At 50.2% G+C, this 19,348-nt stretch overlaps 4 protein-coding genes across 18 annotated transcripts; 1 reads left to right on the top strand and 3 right to left on the bottom strand.

Annotated features, from left to right (window-relative positions):
* Positions 1-19: 19 nt before the first annotated feature.
* On the bottom strand, positions 20-4,357 carry LOC126570057 (bifunctional arginine demethylase and lysyl-hydroxylase PSR). Of its 5 annotated transcripts, none has more exons than XM_050227555.1 (5): positions 4,272-4,357; positions 2,592-2,799; positions 2,047-2,405; positions 1,635-1,979; positions 20-1,561 (listed from the first exon to the last, which is right to left on the bottom strand). In XM_050227555.1, exons 2-5 carry the CDS (start codon positions 2,683-2,685, stop codon positions 1,151-1,153), a joined length of 1,209 nt encoding a protein of 402 aa, XP_050083512.1. In that variant the 5' UTR covers positions 2,686-2,799; positions 4,272-4,357; the 3' UTR covers positions 20-1,150. The 5 variants fall into 5 exon arrangements, with proteins under 5 accessions (XP_050083512.1, XP_050083503.1, XP_050083483.1 ...); XM_050227546.1 differs by lacking the exon at positions 4,272-4,357 and adding an exon at positions 4,109-4,240; XM_050227526.1 differs by lacking the exon at positions 4,272-4,357 and adding an exon at positions 3,213-3,552.
* Positions 3,902-5,011, top strand: LOC126570082 (uncharacterized). The gene is made up of 3 exons (XM_050227581.1): positions 3,902-4,110; positions 4,304-4,602; positions 4,711-5,011. The coding sequence occupies exons 1-3, from the start codon at positions 4,053-4,055 to the stop codon at positions 4,798-4,800; spliced, it is 447 nt and encodes a 148-aa protein (XP_050083538.1). The 5' UTR covers positions 3,902-4,052; the 3' UTR covers positions 4,801-5,011.
* A 1,231-nt stretch (positions 5,012-6,242) lies between these two features.
* Positions 6,243-10,208, bottom strand: LOC126570075 (uncharacterized). The gene is made up of 7 exons (XM_050227568.1): positions 9,407-10,208; positions 8,518-8,611; positions 8,327-8,430; positions 7,911-8,018; positions 7,523-7,757; positions 7,311-7,431; positions 6,243-7,191 (listed from the first exon to the last, which is right to left on the bottom strand). The coding sequence occupies exons 1-7, from the start codon at positions 9,497-9,499 to the stop codon at positions 6,774-6,776; spliced, it is 1,173 nt and encodes a 390-aa protein (XP_050083525.1). The 5' UTR covers positions 9,500-10,208; the 3' UTR covers positions 6,243-6,773.
* A 3,019-nt stretch (positions 10,209-13,227) lies between these two features.
* Positions 13,228-18,751, bottom strand: LOC126580977 (nuclear pore complex protein Nup153). Of its 11 annotated transcripts, none has more exons than XM_050244379.1 (5): positions 18,435-18,734; positions 14,966-18,052; positions 14,090-14,148; positions 13,612-13,789; positions 13,228-13,538 (listed from the first exon to the last, which is right to left on the bottom strand). In XM_050244379.1, exons 1-4 carry the CDS (start codon positions 18,603-18,605, stop codon positions 13,660-13,662), a joined length of 3,447 nt encoding a protein of 1,148 aa, XP_050100336.1. In that variant the 5' UTR covers positions 18,606-18,734; the 3' UTR covers positions 13,228-13,538; positions 13,612-13,659. The 11 variants fall into 11 exon arrangements, 9 of the variants coding, with proteins under 9 accessions (XP_050100336.1, XP_050100360.1, XP_050100344.1 ...); XM_050244403.1 differs by having other exon boundaries at positions 13,228-13,789; positions 14,966-15,063; positions 15,127-18,052; XM_050244387.1 differs by lacking the exon at positions 14,090-14,148 and having other exon boundaries at positions 14,966-15,063; positions 15,127-18,052.
* Between the last annotated feature and the right edge of the window lie 597 nt (positions 18,752-19,348).

Here is a 19,348-nt window from a genome sequence, read left to right as displayed (position 1 = left end):
TTTCTCGTACGCTGAACGCTGAAGAGTCCATACATGTTTTCGCTTTATTATATAAATACTTCATTTTGCTACTATATGGTACCAGAAGCCGCAGTAGGGTTTGTGCCGCGATAGCAATAAAAACCCCTCTGCAATCTTTACCCGGTCCTGTTATTGGCAACCTCAGCGGGCTGTTCTTGGCGATATTCCTAAGCTTAGTTTGGAACCTTCGTGTTTCGAATGCCGTCAGAGCGGCATCCTAGACTATTCTTAGATGTTTTTTTTTAATTTTTTTTAAATTGAGTATATAGCTGTATGTTAATATACTGAATGAGCTTTTGGGTGGTCTAATGACAACCGCATACATCAGTCCCATTAACCTGTTTGAAACTGTCCCTGTTTCTCAAAAATTCCTACTTTACATTCTCGTCGGTGAGGCGACCTATCCATAACTATTTCCGCTGGATATCACTAATCCACTAATGCCCTCGACACAACCTTTCCGTAAGAAAACCAGGCTGATTCGTTCTACTATGAATGATCTCAAATTCCTGCAGCAAACGTTTGCTGCTAGTATTTAGAATGCCTTACTCTAAATACCTGCACCACATGTTTGCTACAGGAATACAGCTCTTTGCGGGATAAGAACTCATACTGCTCGTTATGCTATGCGATCAACTAATTCACACATCCATGAATTCGTTCGTCTTCTTATTTGCCTACATTCCGCTAAAGGCACAGTATTCCCCGCCGAATTATCTATATCAACCGTGCAAGTATTAGTTAAATTTGTATGTTTTTGGTTTAAATACCCTCCAATAACTTAAACAACACACTGAAATGTTTAATATCCTACGCACGAAATTCAAAATCTCAAAATTGGTTTCCATATTGGCGGACTGATTGTAGGAAGCGGATGCAAAGCTACAGCTACACGCGACCGTGAGCTACCACCTAGTCAAATAACCCGAATTTCCATTTGAGTGAGCCTTATTTTTAGCAAAAGCAAAAATGATTGCCATTGATCGGTAGCCAATTCGTACTTTGGGCTAATCGCTTCCTCAACTGAACAAATAAAGTGCGCAATTTAATTACAAACTATTTGTCACGAACCCTCCTGCACCACCTGGATACACACTGGAGGTACAGCGGAAGCAGAGGAAGGCAACAATCAAGCCATGGCTTGCTCAGTCTCTTCCTCTTTTCGGCGCTTCTTAAGCTTGTGTGCCGAAATTGACTCTTGGCCGCTGTCGGTGTTCGAGTTAGTATCACTTTCGTCACTGCTCGAGCTGGAAGACGATGAGCTAGAGTTGCTCGAGCTGTCGGACGCAACACCAGTGCCCTGGGCAAGATCCATATCCGATGCAATTTTAGCCAACTCTGGCTCGAACACTTGCAGCATTTTAAACCATTTGTTGGACAGCTTCGGCCGACCGCGCACAGTTTTATGCCAAACGACGGGGAAATTAGTACGACTGCAAAAGTTTTGCGTCACGGCAACCGTATCGTCGAGGTTAAGGACCACGTGCCACCAGCCACCCGGTACGAACACCGTTTCACCCGGCTTCTGAAGTATTTCCAGCTAGAAAAAGAAGTAACGGGGCGTCCTGTGTAATGATCAGTTTGACAGAGGTGTCCGAATGATATGCACTAACCGGTTTGCAATCACTTGGCCAATCGATGCGCTTCGTTCGAGGGTAAATGAGGCTAAACCAGGTGATTGCTTCGTCACGCTGCTTCCCTCCGATGGAACCAGTAACCTTAAGCAATTCTTTCGGTGTATGCGTGGGGAACAGACACCATCGCTTATGGCCATGCACGAGCGCATTCCAAGCGCTGGTACCGAGGGGATCGATATGTATTCCGGTGCCGGAACGTGCTGGTCCCATTACAAACCATCTATACGGCGGGCGGCGCTCCTCCCCAACATGCTTGAACAGATCATCTCTAAAATAGACAGGAACCTCGTAGTCTTCCAAAAGCTTGCGCCGGCGGTGATGCTGTGGAAGGAATCAGAAAGTTATGATCATAGCAAAGCAAAACCAGGTTCTAGTCTGGCATCCATACCTCGCCAAAGCTGCTATCAAAAATATACAAGGGACTATCATCCGAAGTCGTGCGCATGTACTCGACGTAATATTTCATTTTCATTTTCACACTATAGCCGTCATTATCTTCGCCACATTTGAAATTTTGATTGCGATACTTCTTGGCAAGCCGTTCCAGCGTCCACTTGTGTTCGGCCTTCCATCCTTCCTGCATGCCTTCGATAACTACCGGTTGATATATGCGTTCGAACCGCTCAATGAACTCATTCGGACTAACTTTGCCCACATGAATTCGCTCAACGTTATCCTCGAAGTGGCGAAATGTATCGAACGTTTTATGATACTCCAGCTGAACCCATGCCGATGAATCCGAAAGTTCTGTAATCAGGTGCGAGTAAAAGGTCAAACGATGAAATTGCTGCTGATGGGAACAAAGACGGACTTTCATCCGTTGAATCTAAACGAATCAAACTGAACTGCTCTCTCTCTCTCTCTCTCTTCCTTTGTAGGACAAGTAGAATCATTATAGGTTACGATTGTATTGAAACTGTAAGTGAAACTCACCTGGCCTCGCCTTTCGTTTTACCTCTCGAACGCGCTTTCGGGATCGGTGAGATAGCTTGATGGGCTCAGTGGATAACCGATCACTTGAAGCCATTTGACCTTCCGCTTTACTCAACAAGTTTAACCTTTACGAGCAGTTTGCTTGACAAGCTGTTTAAAGATCACTGTTTCGAGGCGAACCTAGTGGGTACTAGGCGGTTCCGCAAAGCTGAATTGCAGAAAAAATAAAAACAAGCAAAACAAAAAATTAAAGGTCCATACTATGACATCTTCTATGCAGATTGCTCTACGAGATTCACAAGAAACCCGGATTGCCCAGCAACCATTGCCCGATTCGCTCGAGGTGGCGTAGAATAGCGCTTGGGGAATGACTTTTCCCGATTTATTCTGCGCGAATTTAAGTGGTGGGACACTTTTCGTCAAGCGCCTGTGTCTTGATATCGCGCATTACGACATAGTCACCGGGACAATGTCGCCGTCAATAATGAGCGCAACAGCCCAAACGCCATTATCTTTTGTCTTTTTCTATCTGAAAATGATCTGCAAGAGAAGAAAAAGCCGTAATTCATGGTACCGCCTGTACGAGAGCAGCACCCGATACGGGGCGACAGTCAAACTCACCTACGGGTTGCTATGGATGAACAGCGATCGCGGATCGAATCGCGGTGCTATAACCACGAGTTACCTTGGCGCTGCGATCCGAACGGGGTATCCACACTTGCTGTCTGCTCCGCTGAAATGATTACTGCACAATCGCGCAGATGAAAGCACCGGAAGTTCAACCCCAGTGAATGGCCTAACTGAAAATTACTAACAGAATCGAAACGGGGCACGAAACGGGGATGGAACGTGCACACCGGTCCGGAAAACGAATATATCACGAAACTCAGGCGAAAAGGTGTGCAAACTGCGACGGCAAGCGATATCGTGTCAGCGCCCTTCCGCTCTTCTTATTCCATTGTTCTTGGCTTATTTTCAACTGAGCTTCTTGCAGCGAATGTCAAACGGGCAGGCCGTTGACAGCTAGTCCGCTTATGTTTTCACACATCGCTGTCAAGCGCGAATAATGGAAAAAAAGGATTCGATGAACCGCAGGATACGAACCGAATCGAATGCGCCGTTGCAGCCGATAATGCATTACCGAAAGAAATCGCTGATTACGTGCCCCCTGCTATCGTCCGGTGCCGTTGCGCCTACAGCCGTCTCGTAAGCAGCGTTCGCACCTTTCACCTCAGCTTGCTACATGAAGTTATGCTGTATGGGACGTTCTATTTTTGTTGGAAAAGGGTGTGCCCCTTGCGGGTGGGGCATCCTACCTGTCAAACGGGCAATTTTGTTTGTGGTGTCCTGTGGAGTTTTATGTAAACGAGTGCCTGCCTTTCCATCCACATTCGGTAGCTTCGGTTTAATTAGGTTTAACGAAGTGTTGGCGATTTCATCAAAAAGGGCTTCCTTACAAAAATGGATTACTCCGCGCTTGTGGCCTCAATATTGCTTCTCGTAGCGCTGATCGGTACCTGTGAGTATTTCGCCAAAGCGTACTATGGGGTGGGGTGCGTCATCGATGCAGGGTGGCGTCAACAAGCCAAACAGATCTGTCCCCCGTTCCGCAGCAGCATGCTCGGGACAGGAAGGCGGGTATCGATACTGCAATGTACCCGGTTACACCGATGTGCTCACCCTGTGTGCTATGTGCTTGCTGCTCTTTCCAGCTAATGCCCACGAATGCTACGTTTGCTCGAACCAAACCGGGAACACCGACAAGTGCCTGAACACGGTGCGCATCTGCGAGCAGGGCGAGGATGCCTGTCTGACCGAGATCAGGTGGGGCAGCACGCCCTACTTCTCGCTGGGCGCCCAGAAGCAGTTCTACGTTTCGAAGCGGTGCGCGAAAAAGGAAATATGCCAGCGCATCAGGACCAAGCACATGCCCTACTGCACGCACATCTGGTACGAGGACTGGACCTGCTCCGCTTGCTGCTTGGGTGATCGCTGCAACTACTATGTCATCGTAAGTCGATTTTAAATACTACCCACCACATCCAAGATAACATCGTCCGCCCGGTCGTCCATGTTTGCTCAATGCGTGTGGTGTTTGTTGTAATTGTACTACTTACAGAGTGATGCTCCCGCGGCGCTCACCTCCTCACTAATGCTGCTGGGATCCGTGTTGGTCGTGTTTGTTGTTCGCACCGTATTGCATTGTTGATCGTAGTAGCAACGTACAATCCACACCAGCGAATGAAACCGATGAAGCCAAGAATGTGCCTTTTGGAGGAATGCAGAATAATACTAAAGAGTACACTAACTGTAACGTCACATTCCTACTCACTCGTTGCCGTCCAGCGTATAGGTAGATTTAGTACATGCCCTACCGTGTATCGCCCGCAGAAATACATGTAAATGAATCTCTTTTTTTTTATTATACTGTAACCATACACTCTTCTCATTTTAATTGAAAAAAAAGATAAATTAGCCAATTGCGACGGGCCCATATCGATGCGCTATCGCGGCCTTGTAACTTTGCATTTATATCATCTCATTACTAATGATTCCGCGATCGATCTGAGCACCCGTGATCGTTTTGGCCTACTTCTGTCGTCTGAATACTAGTACGTTTCGGGTGAGGTGGGGGTCTTTATCGCTGTCTATTACGATCTAACTCGATGATTACTGTGAAGATAGACGAGCTAAATTGCGTAGTAATCGACCGGGGTTGTGAGTAATTAAACGAAATCCATCCAATGATCGTGTCCGACTCCAAGGGGTCATTAGGCAGATCGGTGACCTTGGTGATGTAGATGTGTGTACGCGTATTACCGAATAATAGCCCCCCCTCAAAACTATCTCGCGATACACTAGAAACCTATGGGCACCGTATCAAACCGTAACCACCACACCATATCGCGCTCACTCCACCACGCTTGCATTCCTTCGAGTCGTTGATTTCCTTCGAAAATGTAAATCGCCTAAGACAACGCGAACGGCGTCGAGTAGAAACGCGGAATGCACGAAAAAGGATGGCAGCGGTAGGGTAACCTTGACACTGCCGAAGGGCCCGGGACAGGTCTCGATTTCAATGGCAGCACCGTAAAGATCCGACCTCGACACTCAGCATCGGTGTACGTTCCATTCATCAATCATCAGCCGGCGCGAAGATGTGGGTCGCGCGCAACCGTTCGTATCTTGCGATTCCGTCCGCAATCCAAGCCCGACGATAAACGCTTCGACATGAGCTTCGAGCGGTAATTAAAAGTAAATAAATACCCAGCCACGGAAGAATCAGGCTAACGCTCTGCAACACCAGCCCTGGTACACCTTTGCGCTATATTTGTTTTTTTTTTTCGTAATGCTGTGTTTTTTTTTCTTCCCGTGCTGGTTTTTCGTTTCGTGATCTAGTACTGCTGCGGATCAATAAGCTGCTCCGGTATGCATAATGCTACAAAGTAGATTACCTTGCTCCGCGGAAGACGGCAGTGGCAGCCGAGCGCTAGTGACGACGCTAGTGCCACGGCAAAGCCAATCCCCGGCGTTTCATGTTAATGAGCGCGTGATCGTGATGCCTGATGCTGGTACCCCTGCCGGCTACCGTTACTCACTCAGCGCGCGCGCGCGCCCGCTACCTACAACCGCTTAAACCGCTGCTGCGTGTTATCGTTTTTCCATTTCAGTTTATTTCTGCTTTTAGTGCTTGGTTCGTTGCCATTTGAATTTCGTGGGAAGCAATTGATCGTGGAATGACATCAGACCTTCTCTCCTTCTCGTTTCCTTTCGCATCTCGTTGCCACTGTCACGTTGGATGGTGGGGGGGGGGGGGGGGGGGGGGGCGTAAAAGGGGGTCGAGGATTAGCTCGTATTAGTCGCCACCGTCCTCCCCTATGCTCTAGATAATGGGGGGGGGGGATGTGCATGCGCGGCGTGTTGAGCTGGAGGAGGACACACGTGAGAAAAGTGAGATTCGAAGAAGAAAACAAAGTTCGGGCTTCGGGCCCTATATACCGATGGCTTAGTGTTCGAAGGGACACAAAATCCCTTTCAACCCGGTTGTTGGGGGGGGGGGGGGGGGGGGAGCAATACTGGCGGTACACAATAGGCAGGGTGCACAATAAATAAGTAACAAGTGGTGGGTACGTTGGGCGAGTACCGACAGGGGGAGTACGGGTGACCGCCCGGTCGGGGCGTCTACTGCTCCCTCAGCGTCAGCGGCAATACCACGAGCGGCGCATTGAACTTGGGATTGTCCGAGTAGAGCGTCCAGGTGCGCTTGATGCAGTCGAAGATGCCGACGCAAACCGTCTTGATGACATCCTTCGGTCCGTTCTCGCGGAACACCGTGTGCTCCCGAGCGCTGGTGTCGCCCAGCATCTTAATCACGTCGTGCACGGTCTTGGGCGCCTGGAAGCAACCGAACGTCTTCATCCGCTCGATGCTCGAGTCGATGATCAGCCCGTTCACCTCCGGCACCGGCAGCCGTAGGTACTTGTTCGCGTGGATGATGCACTCGCCCGGGCTGGCGGTGAAGATGTTCAGGTGCGACTGGTCCGCGCCCACCGTCGCCGGGCCCATCTCGGCGTTGTGGAACAACCGGTCCCCCTCCTGTCTGTTGCGCCGCGTAGGCGAAGGAAAGCCAAGCAAAAACGAAGAGCAGTAGATCAGAGTGTGGAGTGGCGCGGAGCCGCGGAGGCAGTGCAGGCAGGGGATCGAGCGAGATCTTCTTACCCCAGGAACGTCATATTGATCGAACATCCATCGGCGGCCCCCACGCCGTGATCGCGCAGAATCTGTTGTGCTTGAATGAAGTTCTCGGCCGACAGCAGAGCGCGCGTGATGAAGTGGCGAGCTGTGAGAGTGGGTGAGAGGCAGATGAAGCGCGGTAACATCGCCGCCGTCGTCGTCGTCGTCGTCGTCGTCGACGGGGACACCATACGTACGCGTTTTGCCGCTGACCAACGTCCGGGCGCTGAGCGTGTTTATCGAGAACACCAGCCCGTGGTGGTTGTAGTTCATCGTGTAGCCCGGCAGGTGACCCGCGTAGCACAGCGAGGTGAACCGCTCCTCGATCACATTATACTTACCCTGTGGGCTATCCGAAACGATGTGCGCCGACACGAAGTAGTAGTGGTTCAGCACCTCCGACAGCGCATCTTCGGTGTGAGCTAGTATTTCCTGTGTCGTCCCCGCAGAACCAATCCCATCCAAAAAAAAAAAAACAAATACAAAACACCCCCCCAAACAAGTCAGTCAACGGTATTAGAATTCAAAATCGCCGTCCGCCATTTATCGGCCATTCGGTCGGGGGGGTTTTTTCCGCATACTCACGCAGTCTGGTTCGTTCACGCAGATCGTGGAGCAGCCGATCGGTTGATTGATGCTGTTGGTACCATCGACCGCAACCGGCAGGATCTCGTCCAGATGCAGCAGAAACAGCTGGAAGGGAAAGGGGGCGCGCAATTGGTTTCGTTAATGTGTCGAGGTGGCACAGGATATTAATCCCACCCTCCCCGGCCGGGTCCCGGGTTCCCTACTTCCGGTCGATCGATTGTTGGCCCCGTTCGCTCTGGGCGTATGAAGTACACCACACAGTGCAACGACCACGTTTTACGTAAGTTACCATTCCCATTCCCCCGGCTAATCGGATTTGGTTGGCCCACGGCTGGCCGGCGGGATACACTAATAGCATTAGTACCACCCCACTATGGCTTATGGCGGGCTCCGTCAGCCATACCCTCTTATACCTTATGGAACTCGACCTGGGCTCCGTCAGCCGTACCCTCGAGCTCGCGGATGTACTGCGGGAACGATCGCTTCACGCTCTCCAGTGTGGCATTGTACACCTTACCTACAAACGAGGAAGAAGAAGAAGAAGATAGATAGATAGATTCAGAACGGTGGCTGCTGGAAAATGCGGCGCGTACGCTCTACTTACGACCCTCGTCGGTGTTGTACAGCGGTAGATAAGACTCGTTTAGCGGACCGGACAGTTGCAGAAAATTCTTGATGATCGCGCCAAACGTACGACCCTGGGGGGAGGTTGTGCGGTGCCGGAATGGTAAAGGGAATACGACGGAAAGGTGCGTTAGAATCAGTCAACCAAGCCATCTCTTTCTCTCTCTCTTTCTCTTTACGACGGGGTGGATCTTGAATGAGCGATGTTGTTTGTAAGACGACAAGCGTATGCTGGGGGTGCTCCATCAGGTGCGATAACACTCTACGACTAGGAGCGATGAGGATTAAGGCGGTAGAAGGGAGGGCGCCGAACAGTCACGTCCATCCGCTTACGCTCGCCATCGTTTGCACAGCTGTGCAGCCACCAGTGTGATGTTGCCGGTGACCTCTGATAACGATCGCTGGCACAACACCGAGAGAGAGACAAGCTGGAATGAAGCAGCAGCCCGTCCGCGGTCACTTGAGATGGGGTGGGCCCCAGAAGACGACCGATTGATTGGCGATTGGCATTCCACCGCCCCGCGGCCATCGCAGAGCAAAAAACATTAAAAAGTCAAACACGCCATCCGCGGTGGTGTCTGGTGTCGAGGCCAGAACACGAGCCGTGCGCGCGCGCGCGCATACCAGGCCAGGTCGTCTCGCTGTCTGGCCGGCTCTGTCTGGCCCACCTCCTGACCTACGTCTAGGGGTCGTAGAAGTATTTGTTTTTGTTGTTGTTGTTTTTTTTTAATGATTCCCTATTGTTTTTGCCTTGCGTTTTGTGTATAACGTGCTGGATGGAGTGTTGGTCGCAGTAGACAGTGAGAGAGAGAGAGAGAGAGTAATGGGCCGGCCATATTAAGGATCGCGATCGCTGTCTGTCCACTTACCACATCGTAGCCGACTTCGTAGTGCGTACCACGGGTGTACAGTATCGGTATGGCCTGGCGGCGCGGGATGTTGGTGATGCGCTGATGAGACATCCTGCACTTTTCAGGCGATTGATTGATCGGTTGTTCGGTTGCACGCACACGGAGGCACACGAGCGAGGACTAACAATGGTTTTCCCGATGGGCGCAAGATTGGTTAGATAGCACTCGCCCGGAGCACCGGAGCGGATCGAAGATGTGGACTGTTTCGGGATCGGAGGCTTCGGAGGCGCCCGAAAACCAAAGCGGAGTGTGATGCGCGGTGCGCGTTTGATTGACAGGACCTCGGACGGGTTAGTAGATGGGATCTTAACTGGAGCACTACCGAGAGTAATGGTTGGGGCGGTACGATAAGACGGTCGCCGGTGGCCACTGATAAGCGCGCGCTATTCGGAACACAACGCACACTCCGGCACGCACGAAGGGAAGGGTGGTAATTTACGGCTGTGTGTGTCGCGGGGTGATCTCTTCTTCTACGCTTCTGCTTGAGATGATGGATGATGGCTGGCTGGCTGGCTGGCTGGCTGGTTGGTTGGCAAGATTGGCTGGTTTTGGCGCTATTCCGCGTGCGGCCGTTTCCGAACGGTAACTGGTGGTCTAGTTATGCTTCCGTCCCGTTTATAAATATTCTACTCACCTCAGCATTACCTTGTCGCGCGCTACGACCAGGCCGCATAGTGCCGCGCGCACCCTCTCCACCTGTTCGAGCCATTCTACAACAAGCACGACGACGACGCCGACGACGACGACGACGACGATGACGACGACCACCACGACGACGACGACGACCACCACCGACCGATGACGAGCCTCGGCGACCACCACGACTATCGACCACCACCTGCGGGTTGCGCTTGAGGTGCCTAACGACGAGACGATGGCGGCGGCGATGGCGGCGGCGGCGGCGAGGACGCGATGGAGGCGCAAAAGAAGCGCCTCACGAATTGCTCTAACAGCGAGCCTCCACTAACCCCCCACCCCCACAAACCCACCCCATCACGCGCCCCTTGCTGTGTAACCGTCAGCTTCGCTTGGTTCTTGTTCTTTCTCTCTCTCTCTCTCTCTCTCTCTCTCTCTCTCTCTCTCACCTTCTCTCTAGCACACCAATAAGCCACGGTATCGCGCAGCCATATATTATAAAATTAGTCACCTAAATGTGGTGCTGGTAGGGGTAGGGGCAGGGGCAGGGGTTTTGTGCGGTGTGCAGCTTGCATTCTACCCTGCCTTTACCTACGGCTTACCTGATTTGATAACTATCAGCGTGCTACCCCTGCCCATGCTCCTCTTCTTCCTCCTAGAGAGCCTCCAGAAAGGGGGTGCAACGGAGAACACGCCATCACCATCCCCTAACAGCCCAGCGCTTGTGTTTTGGACGTACCCGGCCGTCCAGTCCAGTCCCGTCCCGTCCCGTCCCTGTGTCCGCACTCCCCTGACCCCCCCCCCCTCCCCGGGTTCCCTACTGGCTATCCTGCGAATCTGCAAATTTTGCATAATTAGAAGGAAGGCGCACAGGGGTTTGAGGTTGCTTAATGGGGGTAGGTTAGTATAATGGCGATGCGCTGTGGTCACAAAACACGCAGAGCAACGATTGGCAGGAATGGAAGGAAGCGCCATCGGTGACGTCATGGCCGTTCGCAGTTCCGTCGCACCGCCGCAGGACCAGTATTGGTGGGCGGGGGGGGGGGGGGGGGTGATGGTGGTGCGGTTGTATGCAAATGACGAGGCGCATTTAATGCTTCAACGAATTGTGGTTTCTTAGGGTACACACGTGCCAAGATCGGACCCCAGCTTCTGCGTTCGCTTGCATGTGAGGCCCTCGCGGGTGGCATTAGGTAGTATAGTGCTCTTGTCTCACTCTTGTAGGCGTGCGTGACCCGGAATTAGGGGGGTGCGTGCCCCAAATGCAACCGCACGGCTAGTATTGACCCGATTTTACGGAGGATGGCGGACGCAAAAAAGGAACGGTGGCAAACGGTCGTCTCACCGCCGCCATCATCATCGTCATCATCAGCTGATGTCTTGACCATACACCTGCAGGTCCTTTCGATCGAATCCGTGCCACAGGCACACGCACAAAAACACTCCACAATCCCGGAAGTTGAAGAGGTAGGGAGAGGAACACCCTGGGTTCACAGGCCACCAAGTGGGCCAATTACTGCGTTTTACACAACGTGAGGCGCGGTTTTAGAAGCAGGTGGCTGGCTGGTGGTTGGTCATCATGAAAGCGGCATTTAAAGCCTAGCCACGGCTACGGTCGCTAACCAAATTTTGCGGTTTATGGCGACGTTTTAATGGTCAAGTGTTTTGGGTTTGGTTCTTTTATTTCCTTCTTTGTCTTTTACAACAGGTAGTGTTGTGGTTGTTTGGTGTTGCTGCAGCTGCTGTTGTTGGTTGATTCTGTACGCGACCATCATTTGTCATGGCGATCGGTAGATCGAGTAGGAGGAGAGGACCAGCATGGTACGACACGGCACGGCAGCTCTTGCAGCTTCTAACAGCTCGCATCCTCCCGCATCCCTCCACCCCCAAATCCTATTCACCTTCTGCGGCTGCTAAAGCACCGAAATCCACGTCGAAGCCAACGAAGTTCGTCCGCCTTCGCTTCCTGCCTCCGCCTCTCGCGACAAACGCGTGAAATCCGCGGCGAAACACGACGCCCTTCCGCCAACTTCTTCCGGCTTGCAAGGCGCTAGAATCACGACCACCGATGACGACGTCGGTGATTTCCCCCTTCTCCCCCCTCTCTTTCTCTCTCTCTCTCTCTCTCTCTCTCTTTTTCTCTCTCTCTCTCCCTTGCTTGCATCCCGCGGACGAATCGAGCATAATGTGTTTCTTGGTGCTTTTTGTTGTTGTTTTCCGATGGGGTTCCGGGTGGCACACTCTTTGCACTCGCACGCCGAACTTAATGCGTTGACGCACACACCTTAATAGGACTTTGGTTGTGAGGTAGGTCGCGCGGGTCGCTCGTCAACCACACGGAACCCAGCGTGCGGCCTCGCCGTTCTGCGGTTCTGACGGTTTCTGCGTGACGACAAGATTCGTGCAGATTAACCGTGAAAGACGGGGGTGGCAGCAGGGTCACCCCGTGCTACGGACGGCAGAGTGCGGGGCGGGGGGAGGGGGCTGAGGACAGATGCTAATGGTTACCCGCAGCAGCCGCTAGCCAGTGAATACACTTCTTCCAGACCAGAAACATAGACCAAGAAGCACAGAGGGTCCCTCCGTCAGAAACTATCAACCGCCTCCACGCACGAACCCCCCCATCTTTCCCACCAATGTGCTAAAAACTGAGCCAAACCGTGAACCTTGGCTTATCCATTACCGGTGGCTCTCTCTCTCTCTCTCTCTCTCTCTCTCTCTCTCTTTCTAATGCTGCGGGTTCCTCCGCTTCCCTACTAACATCCCAATACACCTCTGGATCTAATCCGGGGAACCCATAAAGCTGATGGTCGCGGTATCGGTAAAATTGATGCCAGCCCGGATCACTGCGCACCCTGAACCTGCATGCGCAAGGTGAGGTTAAGGTTACGCACTCACTACTAGCCCCTGCATCTCCTTCTTCCTTACCGTTTAGCTCCATGCCACCGGGTCTCGGAATGACTGCAAGAAAACAATCTGGTCGATATCCCCGTTTTGGTCAGGGACAATCTGGGTACGGCACGTTTCTTTCCCACCGCTTGCAGCGATTATCTGGCCTCAAACATTTGCTGGCGAGTCTTAAGTTTACGCGTAAACATGTTACTAGCCCAATGGATTATAGTACGTGTCGATCTATCCATCTGTACGGTTTAGAATTTATTTTATGTTCATTTCATCCAAAGTACATTTTCACAAAATTTATGATGAAGCATGTATGAATTCGGTTGATTTCAAATTTTCCGCTTTCTTTCCTACCGCGTTACTGGTCCTACCGCTAGCTTTCGTAGCTCTCTCTCTCCTTCCAACAATCTATTTTTCGCCTCTTCACTGGGAACAAGGAAATAGATTCCCTTGTAACACTGGACCTTTAACTATAACTTTTGATGGATTTACTGCCAATTTTGTGGCATTAAATGGCATTTAATGGAACACAAGTTGCTACTATTTGTTCTGCCTATAATTAATAAATGTAAATTGTTCTGTGATAGCGGTCTACTTTGGATTCTCATTTGCATCATCGTGCTTACTCCGTTGATTGTTATGAGCACTCCAATGGTATTTGTCATTGGGCCATACTACATTGCCGCCCAGCGATCGCCTTCCGCGAAATTGACCCGTTTGACGCTGGTTACCCTGCGCATACCGTGCATTCCGTCTATTCCGCCGAGCCCGCACTCTACCAGATGTGGTAGCTGCTCCGTCGCCCTACGAACGAATAAAGTAAAAATGGTTAATGCTCATAGTAAAGCCCATGAAAGCACACAAAACGGAAAAATGGGAAGCGGTGTCGCAATCGCATTTCTGCTTGGTAGTGTTAATCGATACTGTACTGTGTGCTTAGGAGCTGTGTCGTTAGGTTGGCATTTTCGTATCATGCTTTCGTTCGTGCTCCGGACATACTGTGAAATGGAATACGCAATTTTGGAATAAAAACATAACAAGAAAAAGCGAAAATTTTTGCTTGTTTTCATTCTTCTTTGCATCTTATCCATTTTTTATACTTACACTGAAGGATTCTGGATTGAGGGATCACCGAACTTAAAGACGGGGGCAATGGAAAAACCCTGTAAACAATTACACAGTGATCATTCTTTGCAATAGCTTCTTCGAATAGCATAGACTCTTCAGAAGATCCTCGGTCAATTATAAAAGGGTATGGATTGTATACAGGCGTCATCGACGGTCATATGTGTTTAAAGCAGTGACTGCTTTGCGTTACTGTGGAATTAGTTGCACTGGAAAAGTAATAACTGCAATACCCAGCGAAATGGATGGATTTGTAGGTACAGTACGTGCCTGTTCAATGAAGCGCCATATTCCCAGGAAGAGGTGAGGTATCACCAATTATTAAAATATCCAGCGAACCAGGTGAATTTAAAGTATACAAGTAGCAATACAAGAAGTATACAAGCGATGCACCCGATAAACCAGAACATATTCCCAGGAGTAAATAAGGTAGCTTAATTGAAACCCTAATCGAAATCATTTACAGTCCATTTTTGCATGAACCATTTACAAATTAAATAATTCATAATATTTCGAACTTGAACCCCCCTGTTAACGATACAATGGTAATCCTTTTTGAAGTGAGACTAATTACGATTGACAATAATGTTAGTGAAAATGGTAATAAGGAAAATATAAGAAACTGGTGGATGGGATTTGCCATTGCCATGTTAAAAGGAGAGTTAAAGGATGATAAACTTAAAATAAAACAACCGTCACCAAACCATGCTTTAAATCAACTCGATAAACAGCAGCAATGCGCCAATTAGTATTAATTTCACTCGTACACAAACAGTCACATCAACAACAAAAAACACAAACAATTCAAATACCAACCAAGGATGTGAAGATGTAGTAGAAGATGAGGTTGCTTACCGTTACACCGATGGGCGTTATACTGCTGTGGGGCACAGTTGGCAATGTCCGAATTGCGCTGGTGTTGCCGAGGTTTGTTTGGTTTGCCGTTCGACTGTCTGCCGTAAATTTGCCAGCATTACCAAAGGTACCCTCAGTTGGAGCTACAAATGTACACTTACTGAAGATGTGATTGCTTTCTTTCATCTCCGCAGTTGCTACCGGCATACGCTCGAAACCAGCTGGTGAGAGTGTAAGCGGGGCGTATGCAACGGTCTGCTCTGGTGTCTCACTGCTGACTACTACGGGTTGCTTGGAAGTGGACGGTTTCGGCTGCTCACAACACGCATTTTTCATCTCTGCCTCGTCGTAGCGCGTTCGGCACTTGGAATATTCCCATTGATTACCTGTCATTGCTGATGATCCTGCCACTTCCTTAGCTCTCGGCTGCGGGCAATCACATGCAACGCAGCGATTGATGGTTTGTTCGTTGAATACCATGCAGGTTGGACATTCCCATTTACCGGCTCCTGTTTTTGGCAGCTGGGCGAACGGGACCAGCTTCGTGGAGCGACTCGAATCATAGAAAGACGCAGAGGTAGCCGCGGACGATTGATTAGGTGTCATTGCTGATGATCCTGCCACTTCCTTAGCTCTCGGCTGCGGGCAATCACATGCAACGCAGCGATTGATGGTTTGTTCGTTGAATACCATGCAGGTTGGACATTCCCATTTACCGGCTCCTGTTTTTGGCAGCTGGGCGAACGGGACTAGCTTCGTGGGGCGACTCGAATCATAGAAAGACGCAGAGGTAGCCGCGGACGATTGATTAGGTGTCATTGCTGATGATCCTGCCACTTCCTTAGCTCTCGGCTGCGGGCAATCACATGCAACGCAGCGATTGATGGTTTGCTCGTTGAATACCATGCAGGTTGGACATTCCCATTTACCGGCTCCTGTTTTTGGCAGCTGGGCGAACGGGACCAGCTTCGTGGAGCGACTCGAATCATAGAAAGACGCAGAGGTAGCCGCGGACGATTGATTAGGTGTCATTGCTGATGATCCTGCCACTTCCTTAGCTCTCGGCTGCGGGCAATCACATGCAACGCAGCGATTGATGGTTTGTTCGTTGAATACCATGCAGGTTGGACATTCCCATTTACCGGCTCCTGTTTTTGGCAGCTGGGCGAACGGGACCAGCTTTGTAGAGGGACCTGAATCCGATTGGATGGAAATTTCGGATCCCAGCACGCTATCCGTTTCCAGTGAAACAGGGCCCACAAAGTCGAACTGTCGGTCCAATGAGATTAAATTCATATCATCCAACGTCCAGCTTCCAAGGATCTCGGGATGAATGAACTGGAACGAAATGGAAGGAGGTACTGTAGCCAAAGGTAGATGATGTTGCTGCTGCTGCTGCTGCTTTTCGGCACTGCTGTTCACTGAGTTCATCATTTTCCAGGCTGGCTGTGAGGAGCCCGGCCCGAAACAGAACTCCGGTGGTAGATCCAATTTCGGCAACGAGGTCAGCCCCGGCAAAGCAACATTCGGGAGCTCGAGGCGCGGTGCGGGCGCAAATAGATCGCTACCACTAGTGGCAGTGCTTGGACGTGTCCGTGTAACTGCTGGTTTTATCTTGGTAATTTGCTTCGAATCGCTCTTTCCAGCTGTGCTCACTGTGTCGGCTGGCGATGGTGTTTGGATATTGCTGGCAACGACATATGCCGAGGAGGTGTTCTCACTAGTGTCCATTTCGGTATCGGGATCTCGAACTTCTTCCAACTCGTGCGGCTTATCATTTATTTGCATCTGCCTTTTGTACTGCAGCAGCTCGCCGACAGTTGGTATGACCAGTTCTTTCATTGGGAAACGTGGTCGCCTTGCAATTGTGTACGGTGTATTCCACGATCGAGCCCTCAAGAAGCTCTCGTTGGTTCTCGTTGTTGATTGGCGAGGTTCGTTGGGCTCATCCGGTGGGGAGTTTTGCAGACTTTGAGAAGTAGATGACAGCAAAGGAGTTGTTAGCTGGTACTGATTCGCGCTTTGACGAACTGGAAGTGGCACTTGCAACATTCGACTGTCTCGACTGCTTCGGAGCGCGGACGCTCCTCCGTAACGGGTTGGTCCTTCGTAGAACGGCGACCTAAGGATGACATCTCTAGAGTTAGACGAAGCCCCAGCCCGCTTGGTTTTACGCTTTTTTCTCGAGTAAAGTTGGAGAAGCCGCGTGTATTCGTAACCACCGCGGGTTTTAGTGTACACTGGCTCTGTATGAAATTTCGGATACACTGCCGACAACAGTTTGTCCAGGTAGTGCATCTCGTTACGGCGGCAGAAAGGCAGGCCACTTTGTCGATACATAATGCTGCCTGATGTATTGGCAAGCGTTGGGGAACGATACTTCATAACGGCGGTACTGTTGCCATCGCTAATATCACCGCCTGTCGTTCCAATGTATGGTACTACACGACCCATATCTGCATTTTTAGTTGATTGGGCACTATCACGCTGTTGCTCAGCGTTATCCCCGGAAGGCACAGGTGTATTTTTTTTTTCGTTGGGTAGTTGTGATTCTGCCGCTTCTACACTAGACTCGGCCGGCAGCTCTTTCATTGATTCCTTAACGTCGTTAGAAACTGCGACTTGTTCACTGGCGGCACCGGAAAGCAAATCACCTGTACTCTTGTCTGCGACAGTTGGGTTTGTTTCTTCGTCGCTGCTGTCGCCGGTCAGGTCAAAACTCACCCCACCAAAAGTTGTCGGTTTGCTCACTTCTTCGTCATTGGAATTTTCAATACATTTCCAGAAATCTGGATTTAATGAATCCTTGCTTTCATCCGAATCCTGTGCCGGGGGCTCTTCATCAGGAGAGTCCAAGCATACCACTTCCGAATCCTGTGTCCGGGACTCTTCGGAAGAATCGAAGCTTACATCCGAATCCTCCTCCTGGGCCTCTTCCGAAGAATTCTCCGATTCTTTCTCCTCTTCTTGCTCGTTGTCAACTTCGTCGGAATTGGAAAACACTTGTTCATCCGAGGCGACTTCCAAAATACTGTCCTCCGAGTCAGAGTCCGAAATGCATACAATGACGTCATCGTTTTCCGACGACTGGTTTTCGTTCGTATTGCGCCCGCCGGCGTAGCATCACCGAAAACGAGAAAAGAGAGACGGAAAGACATTTACAACGCCGAATATTCGTATCGGTATCGTATCGAAGGTACAAAACGGATGCTAGCAAGTTAGGGAATACCTTCAGCATACCCTGGTGTTACACCTTAACCTGGAAGCGATAGTTGGAGTAGTCATATGCCCTTTTAGGTAGCGCGTACCCGGCGTACCAACTGCTGCTATGCGATCCATTGGCAAGCACGGTTAGACTCTATCAAACCGAGGTTATGGCTTTGCTAGCCGCCCGGGATACGGCGTAACCCAGGGTACGAATTGGAAACTTTCCAGCCGGAATCATGAGATGTACCGTTCGATGACTCACCTTTTTGGGTTGCTCTGTTGCGGGTTGCTGTGTCCCTGCCCCATGGACGCTCGCACATTCTTCCAGCAACCCAACATTGTAATTGTCGTATGTCTCTTCCGCGGCGTCAGGCTTCATCGTCCCACAGTCGTCTTCGATCGCTTGCTCGTCTCCCGATTCTGATCGTTCCATGTTCAAATTGGTTTCACGCACAACTAAAACGATGCACAACGTTTGTACGCACAGCTTAAGGTGTGGCAATTTAACAAGAGAATCGTGTCGCTCGTGCTAGCACTTGAAGAAAAAAGCGGCGACCAAAACAACCACGAGAACACGAGAAACAGACGGGCAAGAGAGGAAGCGCCAAGAGAGGAATCGTCAAAATTTCGAAACTGCTCGAAATCCACGTTTACTTTACTTCGGGGTTTCGGGAGTCGAGATCCGCGAGTTTTGCTGTCTGCTTGAATTGGCAATTTTGCGGAATGAACTCACTACCCGCACTGAACCAATCAAGGATGCTGGGCAAGGTAGTAATTGTTTACACTATAGCTTTGGTAGTAATTTACGAATTTGAGAAAAGCCTCAAATTTTCTTCTTTCCAATACCTTAATCTGCGGTTTAAATTGTGGTAAACGCGGTAGATCAGTCGGCAGGAGGTCTCCAGGATCTGCTCGAGTTGATGCTGACCAGCTGATGCTGCTTAAACTGACGGTTAAATTCAGCGCTGCCAATCTTTCTCCTTGCCAATCGTAAACAAAGTTCGGAAAATTGTCGGTTTAAGTTAAAGTTTAAGTTAAAAATATCAACAGAAAACCGGGTAATTTGTACCGTCAAACGAACAACGACGTATGGACATCTTTCCGAAACCGTAATGCGGAATTTCACTCCTTTCAAGCGGCAAGCGAATATATGTAAGATCGTTTAGCCAGGATATG

This window comes from Anopheles aquasalis, chromosome X (assembly GCF_943734665.1).
Source record: "Anopheles aquasalis chromosome X, idAnoAquaMG_Q_19, whole genome shotgun sequence".
NCBI lineage: Eukaryota > Metazoa > Arthropoda > Insecta > Diptera > Culicidae > Anopheles > Anopheles aquasalis.
Note: the sequence above shows the minus strand (reverse complement) of the source record. Positions and strands in the feature narration are given on the sequence as shown.

Excerpts from the sequence above, each read along its gene's own strand:
- LOC126570057 (XM_050227555.1), bottom strand. The coding sequence starts at position 2,685 with ATGGCTTCAAGTGATCGGTTATCCACTGAGCCCATCAAGCTATCTCAC. Across the intron at positions 2,406-2,591 it reads AAAACGAAAGGCGAGGCCAG|AACTTTCGGATTCATCGGCA; the intron begins GTGAGTTTCACT and ends ACCTGATTACAG. Across the intron at positions 1,562-1,634 it reads GGCCAAGTGATTGCAAACCG|CTGGAAATACTTCAGAAGCC; the intron begins GTTAGTGCATAT and ends TTCTTTTTCTAG.
- LOC126570082 (XM_050227581.1), top strand. The coding sequence starts at position 4,053 with ATGGATTACTCCGCGCTTGTGGCCTCAATATTGCTTCTCGTAGCGCTG. Across the intron at positions 4,111-4,303 it reads CGTAGCGCTGATCGGTACCT|CTAATGCCCACGAATGCTAC; the intron begins GTGAGTATTTCG and ends TGCTCTTTCCAG. Across the intron at positions 4,603-4,710 it reads GCTGCAACTACTATGTCATC|AGTGATGCTCCCGCGGCGCT; the intron begins GTAAGTCGATTT and ends TACTACTTACAG.
- LOC126570075 (XM_050227568.1), bottom strand. The coding sequence starts at position 9,499 with ATGTCTCATCAGCGCATCACCAACATCCCGCGCCGCCAGGCCATACCG. Across the intron at positions 8,431-8,517 it reads GTACAACACCGACGAGGGTC|GTAAGGTGTACAATGCCACA; the intron begins GTAAGTAGAGCG and ends CCTCGTTTGTAG. Across the intron at positions 7,758-7,910 it reads GCGTGAACGAACCAGACTGC|GAAATACTAGCTCACACCGA; the intron begins GTGAGTATGCGG and ends GGGACGACACAG.
- LOC126580977 (XM_050244354.1), bottom strand. The coding sequence starts at position 18,605 with ATGGAACGATCAGAATCGGGAGACGAGCAAGCGATCGAAGACGACTGT. Across the intron at positions 13,790-14,965 it reads TAACGCCCATCGGTGTAACG|GGCGACGGAGCAGCTACCAC; the intron begins GTAAGCAACCTC and ends ATTCGTTCGTAG. Across the intron at positions 13,539-13,611 it reads TGCTCATAACAATCAACGGA|GCAGAACAAATAGTAGCAAC; the intron begins GTAAGCACGATG and ends TATTAATTATAG.